The sequence below is a fragment of the Arachis stenosperma genome, chromosome 8 (assembly GCF_014773155.1).
Source record: "Arachis stenosperma cultivar V10309 chromosome 8, arast.V10309.gnm1.PFL2, whole genome shotgun sequence".
Classification (NCBI taxonomy): Eukaryota; Viridiplantae; Streptophyta; class Magnoliopsida; order Fabales; family Fabaceae; genus Arachis; species Arachis stenosperma.
The window spans coordinates 41819373-41831596 of record NC_080384.1 but is presented as its reverse complement, the minus strand read 5'-3'; the positions used below and the strand labels follow the sequence as shown (position 1 = coordinate 41831596).

Sequence of the window (12224 nt, the reverse complement as noted above, 5' to 3'; positions counted from 1 at the left end):
ACATCGAATTTGAGATACTTGATGTTGGGAGTCATCAAACCTAAGTTTAAATTAGAGATCGTCAGCGCGTCTGACTTATCGACTTCTTTGGTCACTGATAGTGTGTGGAAGAGTTTCCTAGATCAGACTTCTGTTATTGTCCCCTGACTTGGTATTAGCCAGTTTGGAGAGTGCATCAGCTCGAAAATTGAGTTTCCGAGTTATATACCTAAGCTCTACTTCTTAGAATTGGGGTAGCTATTCTAGTGTTCTCTCTAAGTATCTCTTCATGTTAAGATCTTTGACTTGGTAATTCCCATATCTACAAGGTTGTCACTTGGGAGTCATTAAACACTGTGACTTTTGATGCTCCGACCTCTTTGGCTAGCCTCAAGTCCGCGAGCATGGCTTTGTATTCAGCTTGGTTGTTAGAGGCTAAAACCTCAAATTTTAGTGAAAACTCTACCCGAGTTCCTTCTTCATTCTCAAGAATAATTCCTGCCTCACTACCAGCTTTATTTGATGAGCCGTCCATATATAGATTCCAAGTTGTAGAGCTCTCTTGTAGCCCTCCTCTATATTCAGGTAAGAAGTCGGCCAGATACTGCAATTTGATGATGTCCGAGTTTCATACTTTAGATCGAACTCGGAAAATTTCACAACCTATTGTGACATCCGTCCTGCAGGATCCATCTTTTGGAGGATATACTTCATGGGTTGATTAGTTCAGAATTTAATGGTGTGGGCTTGAAAATAAGGTCGCAGTCTTCTGGAAGCTAAAACAAGGGTGTAAGCAAATTATTATATTTTTTGATAGTTCATTTCTACCCTCTGTAATGCTTTACTTTTGAAGTGGACAGGTCATTGCCCCTCCTTATCTTCTCGGACGAGGGCTGAGGCTATAGCCTTGTCTGCGACGACTAGGTACAACACGAGCTCTTCCCTTTTTTCAGGTTAGGTAAGGATATGTGGCTGGCTCAAGAAGTTTTTGAAGTATTCACATTCTTGATTCTGCTAGAATTGATGTCCCTTTCTGAGGATTGCAAATAAGGGTAGGGATTTCAAGACCGATCCTGCCAAGAATCTAAACAATTGTCAGTCTGCCAATTAGCTACTGAATTTCCTTGAGACAGGTTGGACTTTTTATCTCCATGATGGCCCTACATTTGTCTGGGTTGGCTTCAATGTTTCTTTGAGTAAGCATAAACCGCAGGAACTTCTCGGCCTCTACTGCAAAGGTACATTTTGTGGTATTTAATCTCATTCCGTACTGCATTATCATGTTAAACGATTCTGCAAGATCAGGCAACAGAATGGCTTCCTCCTTGGTCTTGACAAGCATGTTGTCCTCAACTTTTCGAGGTGAAATAAGATCACTTTGTTCATTAACCGTTGATATGTAGCTCCATAATTTTTAACCCGAAGAGCATTATTACGTAGCAGTCATTTTCCTAGGAGTGATTAAAGATATTTTCTCCTGATCCATCTTGTACATCGAGATTTGATTGTATCCCGAGTATGCATCCATGAAGGACATATATTTGTAGCCCGAAGCTAAATCTACTAGAGCATCAATACTAGGTAGGGGATAAGGGTCTTTGGACAATATTTGTTAATATCGGTATAATCGATAGACATCCGCCATTTTCCATTCTGTTTCTTCACGAGTACCACATTACCGAGCCATAATGGGTATTTTACTTCCCTTATGAACCCAGTTTTTAATAGCGCATATACTTGTTCTTCTACAACTTCGGCTCTTTTAGGGTTGAGTTTTCACCACTTCTGTTGTACAGGTCGTGAGCCCGGGTAAATGGCGAACTTGTGACTCATGAGATCGAGATGAATTCCAAGCATGTCAGAGGCTTTCTAGGTAAAGGGATCAAAATTTTTTTCGTAGGAGTTTAATGAGTTCTTGGTTTAGCTACTCTCCCAGATTGGCCCTACGTTTGTTGTCTTTCTGATCTCATCCTCAATCTGGACTTCTTCAATCTTTCCATCTGGTTAGGGTCTCAATTCCTCCCGAACTTGGACTCCTCCGAGTTCTATGGTGTTGACTTTTTTTTCTTTGGCACGTCCTCGTAAGTTCAGGCTTTCGTTATAACATCTTTCCAGTTTTTTATCTCCCCTTATGGTTGCTATTCCTTAGGGTGTAGAAAATTTTATGCAAAGATGAAAAGTTGAAACTATTGCCGTAAATCGGTTTAATGTTTCCCAAACAAAAAGGGTATATGGATATGCTCTCAAGTCTTTTCCCTCAAGACCTATCTTATCAAAAGCTGGTTTGAATAGGATATCTGTTGAGCTCCCTTGATCTATTAAGGTTCTGTGGAGGTTTGCATTAACAAGGATCATTCTGATTACTACTAGGTCATCGTGCCCGGTCATGACTCCTGATGCGTCTTCTTTGGTGAAAACAATTGTGGGTAGGTTGGGTATTTCAACATCTTTGCCGACCTAGTACACTTCTGTTAGGTGCCTCTTCCAGGAAGATTTTGTTATCTCCACTCCAGCGAATCCTCCAACGATCATGTGGACATGCCTTTCAGAAGTTCTTGGGGGTTGGTCTCGCTTGTCCTGGTCGTCATCTCTTTTTCTTTTGCTATGATCATCCACAGCAAGATACCTATCCAACCGGATTTCTCTGGCCAATTGTTCATTGACATTTTTTAAATCATAGCAATCGTTGCTGGAATTGCCATCTATTTTGTGGTATTCAAAATATTCTGACCAATTTCTACCTTTCTTGCCTTTAATGTGTCTATGAGGGGGTATCTTTTTAGTGTGACAGATTTCTCTGTATATGTTGATGAGGGAGACTCGTAGTAGGTACAAGAATGGTATCTTCGAGGGCTTTCCGAGTTGTACTCTTCTTTTTTGTTTGTCTCTTTTTCCTTTTCCAAGAGACTTATAGCATGCTTGATCTTGTCTTTCTGAATGGAGAACCGGGTAAGAAAACTTCTCACCAAATCGTCGAAGCAGGTGACTGACCTGGGCGGTAAACTGTCGAACTACTTCATTGTCGCCTTGGTTAACGTAATCGGGAAAGCTTTACAGAGAGTTACATCCAACTCGTCCGCCAAGTACATGCGACTTTTGAAATTATTTAAATGATGCCTCGGTCGTTCCATCATAGAGATCCATGTCCGAGCTATTAAAATTTCTGAAAACTTGAGCTTGCATGATTTCTTCTATGAATGGATCCTCGCCCTCTAAAGGCATTTCTTCTCGATTAGCTCGGGCTCTCCTACCTTTAATGTCGGTTTCCAGCCTCTCGAGTTTCTCCTCCAGTTCTCTTTATCATTGTATCTCCCTTTATTGAGCTCGTTCCGATTCGCTTTGTCGTTCTAACTCATTCTCAAGCTGTTCTAACCGACCTTGATAGCCGTGAACCAATCTCATGAGCTCAGTAGGATCTCTTTCTCCCGATCCCCCTGATTAATGGACTTCTGAGCTTATTCTTCGTCCTCCTTGACTTACAGGGTGTGTATCTCTAACAACACCCTTCCCCATGTCGAGCCGGGGAGGTATGACAAGTGCGCGATCGTCGTTAGGTTGTTCTTCCTCATAGCTTCTGAGTCGGAAGCTGTATGTCCATCTTCTGGAATGTCATCCGCCATTGTACAACGTCAATTACCAGGTCCTTAGCAACGACGCCAATGTTCAGAGGGTTACTTGAAACTATGATTTGGGGCTGAACGCAAAGCCCAAACTCCTATAGGGTGTATGCGACATTTTCGAGTGCCGAGGTGCCGCCGTTCAATGTCTTGGTGAAAATGGAGGGTGGTACCTGCAAGAAACTTCGATACATAAGTTAGCAAAGGTTTTTAGGCATATTTTTAGTAGATTGGAGTTCGAGGAATACCTGAGAATATCAGGGTGTTTATAAGTGTAGATGTAGAGTTAATAACTACCTTTAGAATAGTTCCACCTTTGATGGTGGTTTGGTTACTCCCTTTTATTAGAGAAGTTGTTGAGATCTCCTTTCTAGATGAATAGGAGAGGTTGTATGAGTTAGTTACTTATTTAGGTAAATAAGGCTAGGCCCATATTGTCCTATCTGACCTCTATAGTGTAGTTTAGAACAATATTTGTAGAATGTTGATTGGACTTTATTCATTTTAGACCTGACTAAATTGTCAGTCAGAGTATGAACAAATAGTATCCATCACATCCATATACATATCATCATCCACATTTTTATAATTTTTCCAGCAAAAAAAATGCATTTTTCAATTTATACTTCCTAGTTTTTGGTATTTTAGAATTCTCTGCTAAAAAAAATACTCAACAAGGAATGCAACTATTACAAATTTAGTTATTAAAGAAAACAAATCTATTTACTCGTGCTATTTTTATTTATACTTATTTCACATTAAGGACAAACTATTAAAATAATATTTAAAAATTTATATCGCAGACAAAAATAATCTTAAAACAATAGAAAAAGACAAATATATTTCAAGAAGAATTAAAAATGACAAAAATAACAAAAATATTTTTTAATAAGCGGTGAACAACTTATATATTTGATTAAAAAATGCAAAAAAACAATTACTTAAAATTACCTAAGTCTAAAGATTATAGTCTCATTTCTTAAATCATACTTATAAAATTCATCAGATTTCAATCTCTAAATTTCTTCTTGAAGATATATATTTAACACATTATTTTTATTGCGTTTTTCATTCTTTTAAAAAATTTTATTCATTAGTAAGTTGTTTTTGTAATATCATTTTAGTAATTTACTTTCAGCTCAACTTAAACTTCCTACCATTCAATGAGGTTGAAATATCCGGATCAAGAGGTTCAGGATTATTTGATGAAGTTGAAATATCCGATTGAAAAGAGATTCTAGATTATTTGATGCAAAAATAAGATTGAAGTCAAAGCTTTAATTGTTTTCGTTCAATTCAGAAATTGATGAAAAAATCTTTTCTAAAGCTAAATGTCAACTTTAAGATAGAAAATATTAGAATATTTACATTAGCACCAAAAGAAAATACTAAAGATTTAACTTCTTTTATTTGTTTAGAAAAAAGTATATTTACTTAAAAAAGTATCACCGGCAGAAGTACATAACTTTAGATTACAGCACGAACAAAATATTTAACTATATAAACAATGAAGTAGAATGGAGCACATCAATGAAATTCTCAACTTTTGTTTTTAATCTTTTTCCCACACTTCCGTTTTCCTTTTTAATTTTTTTCCTTTTCTTTTCTTCTTTTCCTTTTTCATCAATATCCCTTCAAAAATAAGCAGTTGAATAGATTGTCACCAAACAAAAAGAGGATCATGACGGGGTCCAACCTACGAAGACACTCCAACTGTACGGACAAATCTAATACAATTCGTGACATCCTCAATTCCTCATATCTTCATTCCAATTAAAAATCAATGCCCACCACTTATGCCGCTTCAACAGCCAGACGAAAATAGAGACATTATTTAACTTCATCTCCACCTACTTGGGGATCTAGATATCAAAATATCCTCCATGTAACAAACTTCCAAAAATTAAGCCAGCGGTCCCATTACCTTTTAATTTTTTTCTATCAATTTTTTTTATTGTTTTTGACTAGATATTTAAGACACTCCGGTGCAACCAATATCTCGCCATCTTAAGAATCAAATTAAGTAGTAGTACCCAAGTTGCTTTGCGGCTTCGACTCTGTTCTGACATAGGTGAGACCCCGACTCGCAGGTTGAGATGTATTGCCACTGCTAGATGTACCATTGTCAGATTGACCACCAGCATCTCGCTTCCACTGCAAGCTCCGAGCACCCAGTTTAGCCGGAGGCCGAGCTCTAAATGCACCAGGAACGCCTCTTGCAAAAGGAAGTCTGGAAAACCTAGCAGCAGGAAATGGAGATCCCCTAACAACACGTGGCCATGTCATGGTTAAAGATGGTTCTTGGGGTGCAGCACTTTTCTTAACCACCTGCAAATGGGTAGTAACAAACACAGTAATTAAGCAACATTGTCTTAAGCTTAAAAGCTGCAACATTTGCATACATTAATTGACGCGTACTTCCACATTAGGCCACAAAGTTACTTCATCCAAACACGTTTAGTATTATCTAACAATGCAAGTATCAAACCCAAGGTAATAACTAAAAATGACCAGGACGAGATACTAAGTTATAAAACTAACCAAGTTCATTGTCTAAACTCTAAGTACATGTACCCAAGTATATTAATAGTTGCTATAGCATTTTTCATCTCTAAAATGGAAAGGAATTAAAAGGAGAAAAATGCCTGGAGCAAAGTAAATTTCACGAGGGGGGGAAGCCCTATGAATCAGATGAATACATTATCAAGCTGTTTCAATACCTTGAGAATCCGGGACAAGTAAGAAGTGCCATCGAGAGATAATGCACTCTCTGCCGCTTCTTTACGCATGAACTCAACATAAGCAGCCCTGCTCAAGTAATGGGGAATCAATGTAAAGTACAAAGTGTAGTTATACTGAACATTTGATATCCAAATGTGCCAAACAAACTTGAAACCTCTTACCCTTTTGGCTGCCCTGTTGCTGCATCAGTAAGTATAACCACTTTTAACACCTCCCCGAATTTATTAAAATGACGGGACAAACCATCTTTGGTGGCAGCAAAATGAACCTGTGATAATCAACAAAAGGAAATTTCAGAAACAAAAATAAATCCCACCTCTCACAAAAGCTTCCTCTCCTCCACCAAGAAAATAAGAGTTCAGAGTTATTACATTGCTAATGAAAATGGTTCTGGAATCAGCATCTTCTGAAGGACGACCAGAAGCACTCAAACCTACAAATACAATATGCAATCAATCATACTCTTTAATGCATAAATACTTTGTTTGGGTCACATATACATAATGTATACATATATAAATATATGCACCAAATATTACCACCTTAAGAGTTCTTTTCTTTGTAACCAATATTTTGAACTACAAGATGAGGTTTTCATTCTATTTACATGGGGATGAGACCAATTGTCATATCTAAAATCTTAAAAAATTATAATTATTACAAATGTTTTCTTAAGAATATCATAAATTATAAATAGATTTGGGTCATTTTTTGGAATAAAAAGAATTTCATTAGGATGAGAACAGTAATACAAGATTGGTACAAGAGTTTCCTAGTACAAAAGCAAAGCAAAGGAAGACTTCATTATAAAGATTTGGATCATTTGATGTGTTACATTGCAGTATGGCATCATTTGAACTATGTAGCTGACTCTGACTGCACCTAGTATGATAAGGCATATGTCTTCGTTGTTATATTATAAATGTTTCAGTCGGATATATAAATATAATGTTTTATTTGATGTATCATGTTCCACCGTTATATTACATTTACAATTTATTAAAATTGTTTTTATGTATCATATCATATAAAGCAATTGTATCACACTACAGTAGCCTTCAAGCAAAATTATTTCATTCCACTTGGAAGCAAGAATTGTTCCATCAAAGTTTAGAACATACCTGAAGAAAATTGTGCCTTGTTGGATTCTTTCTGAACATCAGGAGCAGCATTTACCTGTTAAATCACATAATATCAATGAAAATGATCTCAAATTGAAAGCTTTAAGCATAATGTTAATTGATTAACAGAGAAGTCTATGCATGTATGTGTGAGCAACCCACATTTCCATTACTAGTATTCAGAGTGCTAGCATTTTCCTTCACTAGTCGCAAGCCAGTTCTGGGAGCTCCTATTTTACTGTCCATGGTATTATAACCATCTATTTCTTTAACCTCCCTTGGTTCATGATAGTGCGGTGGCTTCCACGTATTTACATTAACAGATATATTCACAATCTTATGTGAAGTGTTAGGTGCACCAGAAACTTGCTCCTGCTCTCTATTGCATTTTAGGCGCAAGCCATCTTCCGCATTTTTGGCTACACTATACTGCAACATTAATGAATCATTGCCCCTGTTCCGAGAAGCTCCAGTCACCCTATGACCCATAACATTAACATCATCAAACCCTTCATTATCCGAAGTTGAATCATAAGGAAAACCAGTTTCACGTTCCACCATAGTCTCATTTGACTGGCCAACGTAATCAGAAGTTCGAAGAAATAGTGATTGGTCATGTTCCTGATTTTGATAATTATCTTCTGGTGGATTGTTGTCATCTGATGGATCCATCCCACGACCTAGTCGATCAAATACACTACGAGAGGATCTGTATTTTATCACGTCTTCTGCAGCATCTGCCACAGCTTTAAGTACTGGTGCCATTGGATTTGCAACCTTGGACGCAGACTGTATCCGCTGGGGACGTTCCACCAATGATGTCTCGCCAATTGATGTCGAAACAACAGAACGAAGTCGTTTCAATGATGGTTCTACTGATGAGCCCAAACTGGAAGGCCTAGAAGTGGCAACAGCATCTCGCACAGCAAACTGAAGCAGCCGTCGAGGAGCAGCAATATTCATTTGGGATCCTGCATCTCTCTGTCAAGGTTACTTTGTCAGACGTTTGAAAGCAAAGGATCAAGAGATACTCTTGTTTACAAGAAGAGAGATGATACAATCCTCCTATTTAGTGTGCCTAAATATCTCCCTAATTTAATATCTTACATTTATTCTTCATCTTTGCATGATGTGTAAATTACAACACGTCATTCAGAGTGGAGTTTTAATCACGATGGTAGTAAGGCAACCATTACGAGGCTATATCAATACATCAAAATATAATACCAAGACGTAGGGGAAAAAATAATGGTAACAAGAAAATAGCATACACTACTAGTAATTTTATCTGCATAGGGATTTCTTTACACTTACTAGGTAATGGAAAGAGGCATAAGAATCCATGATACAAGAATGCAGATAAAAATTCAGGGCTCAGAATTGAATGCAATTTATATATGCAATTTGCAAACATATTGAGCAATCATGAAAATTACTATAGCAGCTCAAACCTTTGTCCACTGAGGTTCATCAGCTCGGCCCCTTTTCTTCTGAACTGGAGATTTAGGAGACAGTGACCTTTCACCACGATGTATCCTAGATTGTGATTTATCCTCCACATGGGTAGTGTCAACAACACAGCTGCGAATGGGAGGTGGTTCTGCTTCACCCCTGACCAATCCTTTCCAATCTTTGTTATGCCGACTTCTAGATAACTTATCAGACTTCCCTCTTTCCAACTCTTCAGATTGGACCTCTGATGTGAGCTTTTTCTTAGAAGCCTCATTCAGCAATTCTTTTGGTTGTACATATGAGCCTAAATGCAACTCTAGATGATCCCACAACCTGTTACCATAATGAATACATATACAAAGAATAATGGGGTGTAAATACCATACTGGTTTAAATGAAATAATCTTAAAACTTATCAATCAAATTGGAGACGGAACTCAAATTACCAAGATACAAAAGAATCACTGTCATCCCCCAAAAAAACATTTAACTCATTCCTTGCTTCATCTTTCTTCCTTCCATTCCTCAATAACACGATAACATATTCCTGCCATTGCATAAGAAATTTAGTTTACTCGATAAAATCAAATGACTTTGATGAAATATTTATAACTTCATATTCATTTGTCTTTACTCACTAGTTAATAACTCCAATTACAACATTATACTACTTATATAATAAAATTTAAAGAGAATAAGTAAATAAACAAAGGAAACCATTCTTATCATTCAACTACTACTAATAATTATAATAGTAACAATCATATGTGGATTACATATAACCAAAACATTGCCCAAAAATAAATATATGGAAGAAACAGTTGAAGACATTCAATCTGGATTACACATTATAATTCAGCAAGTCAGCCTCTATACAATAACAAAAATTATGTCTTATCCCACTAGGTGATGGTCTAATAAAAACCAATACCAAAATCCATTTGAAATAAATTATTTTTAATGTATTCCCCCAAAAATATAAAATAAAATATCCTGGTCTTCCTCTACCATATTTAATCTAACTGTCTTCCAATTTCCATTTTTCATATGTTTTTCTAAGTGGTGACTCCATTTGTCTTTTACTGACATGAAGAAAACCACCTTAGGTAAGTTTCACTCGTCTCCTCATCTATCATCTGGTGCTACTATACCTTGATCTCAACTACTTATGTTTCTAATCTTATCTTCCCCTACATGTTCACACATCCAGCTTAACATTCTCACCTCTATTAAAACTATTATTTGTTCTTGTTGGTATTACATTGCAAAACATTCACTGTCTAGTAACATCTATGTTTGATTTGAGATGTAGTTTATGTTTACATTGCAAAACATTCACTGTCCAGCTTACATTATAACCGTTATCTAATTACACAGTTTCATGTCATCTCCAAACAACTATCCAGCCTTCTTATAATATGGAAAACTGACAAGAACACAAACAAACATCCAAATAATGGTTCTAAATCAGGTTGACCCTGACTATCCATGCAAGGTAATGACCACTACAATCTTCAATCTGGAAGGTGATGACCACTAATCAGGAAAACTAAACAAAAATCAATTACTATCACCAAGATTTGGACACTAGATAAACCCACAGCCTATCCTTGCATGCAGGCATTTCAGTACATTCTAGAAGGAAAAATTTACAAACAAACTAGTGCTTAAGTTGAATATTCCTCTGAAATTTGAAGTATTAGCACAGAAGGAGGTGATTGTTTAAAGTTGTTACTCATAAACTATAGGACACAGATTCAAATGCTCAAGACAGCCTCTCTGCTTGTACGGTTAGGCTCAGTACATCAACAGTTCCCATTCCCCAAATTCCACCAGGTGCAAGCCTTGACTCTCGATAACCTTTTTTCAGAAATGATTCCCTAAAATAAACATTGCTCATATACTAAACCTTCTTATTCATCATAAGTCTTCTATCCATGCCAAAGGTAAACTTTCACAAAGTTGTCAATAATTTTCAAACTAGAACTCTAGCATCATGTTTCAACACTGCATATTTACCGTGTATAACTGCAGAGTCATGCTATATGTGCATATGAATACACCTGCCACATATCACAAGATGCCTACATATGCAGCATGTGCAACACAGTTCCACCAAATAATAACAAAGTCAAAAACTAGCAGCAGCACAAAAAAAATTAGTATGCATTAGAACCTGCTACAGGCCTTCAATCAGAGGACAGATAGCCTTCAATTCTATTACCAGAAGTGGCCTCTAATTAAAACTTATATTTCTACTACTAAATTCATAGAATTCTAAACCTTATATGCACATACAGGGAATTTCAATAGAAACCCTTCTCCAATTCATCCAACTGAACTCATTCCACGTCAGAATATTCAGAAACTGACGCACTTGACTCATCAAAGAGAAAACCAAAGCATCCAACACATCAGTTACCAAATGCAGAACATTTGAAATTACACTCGGACTTCGCTTCCAAATACAAAATATCTGGAAAACGCACACCACATTATTCAGAAACGGTGTCGAATTAGGTCGTACCACTAGAGTGTCATCAGTGTACTCCCCCATGAACTCCTTAAGCTTCTCCTTGACACTCTCCTTCAGCTTTGCCGCACCATCGGCGGTGAAATTTGCCTTGAAAGCACGATCCCCATCCCGATCAACGCTCCCCATCTGCAATCCCCGAACAAAAAGAAAACCCTAACGAAGAGAGTGAGTCTCGGTCTCTCTTTCTCTCCCTGTATTTATGAACCAAAATTGCGATGTTCTCAAAACCCTAACAAACTCTTTATCGGGGCTTATCGAAATCTGCGGGAAGAACTCAGAACCAGGGTAGAGTATGGCGAAGAGAGGCAGTATCGGATTTTTCTCGGGAAAGTGTGGGGAAATTTTGGCGCAGTCATGGAAAATCTCTCACCGGTAGCGAGAGAATACCAAGATAGAAGAGAGAAGAAAAAAAGAAAGAAGGAAGGTAGCAGGGAACCTAATATATACTCTCTCAGTCGGTTAAGTGCAGTGATACCCCAAAGATGGCGCAAAGGAAACGAGAGAAAGAGGTTTGTTTTCTTCGCTATTGTTGGGGTGTAAAGTGGGTAATATGCGTAGTCATTTGCCGTTAATGGAATCACGAAAAAAAAAAAAAATTTACGTTAACGGGCTTAATGCACATTTACTGCTAATATTTTTGTCAGAAATTAATATTTATATATTTTTTGTGTGGATTGTTTTTTCTATCTTTATTTTGTAGTGTGAAATACAAATGTTTTATTATTTTATCACTTCTTATTAATCACTTTCAATATAAAAATAAAAAATTATATAAAA

The 12224-nt window shown here is 36.9% G+C and overlaps 1 protein-coding gene across 1 annotated transcript; it reads right to left on the bottom strand.

Moving 5' to 3' along the window:
* Positions 1 to 4980: 4980 nt before the first annotated feature.
* LOC130944379 (uncharacterized) lies at positions 4981 to 11961 on the bottom strand. The gene is made up of 9 exons (XM_057872681.1): positions 11439 to 11961; positions 9358 to 9458; positions 8911 to 9244; positions 7622 to 8440; positions 7460 to 7514; positions 6710 to 6771; positions 6500 to 6606; positions 6317 to 6404; positions 4981 to 5924 (listed from the first exon to the last, which is right to left on the bottom strand). Exons 1-9 carry the CDS (start codon positions 11571 to 11573, stop codon positions 5616 to 5618), a joined length of 2010 nt encoding a protein of 669 aa, XP_057728664.1. The 5' UTR covers positions 11574 to 11961; the 3' UTR covers positions 4981 to 5615.
* Positions 11962 to 12224: the final 263 nt, after the last annotated feature.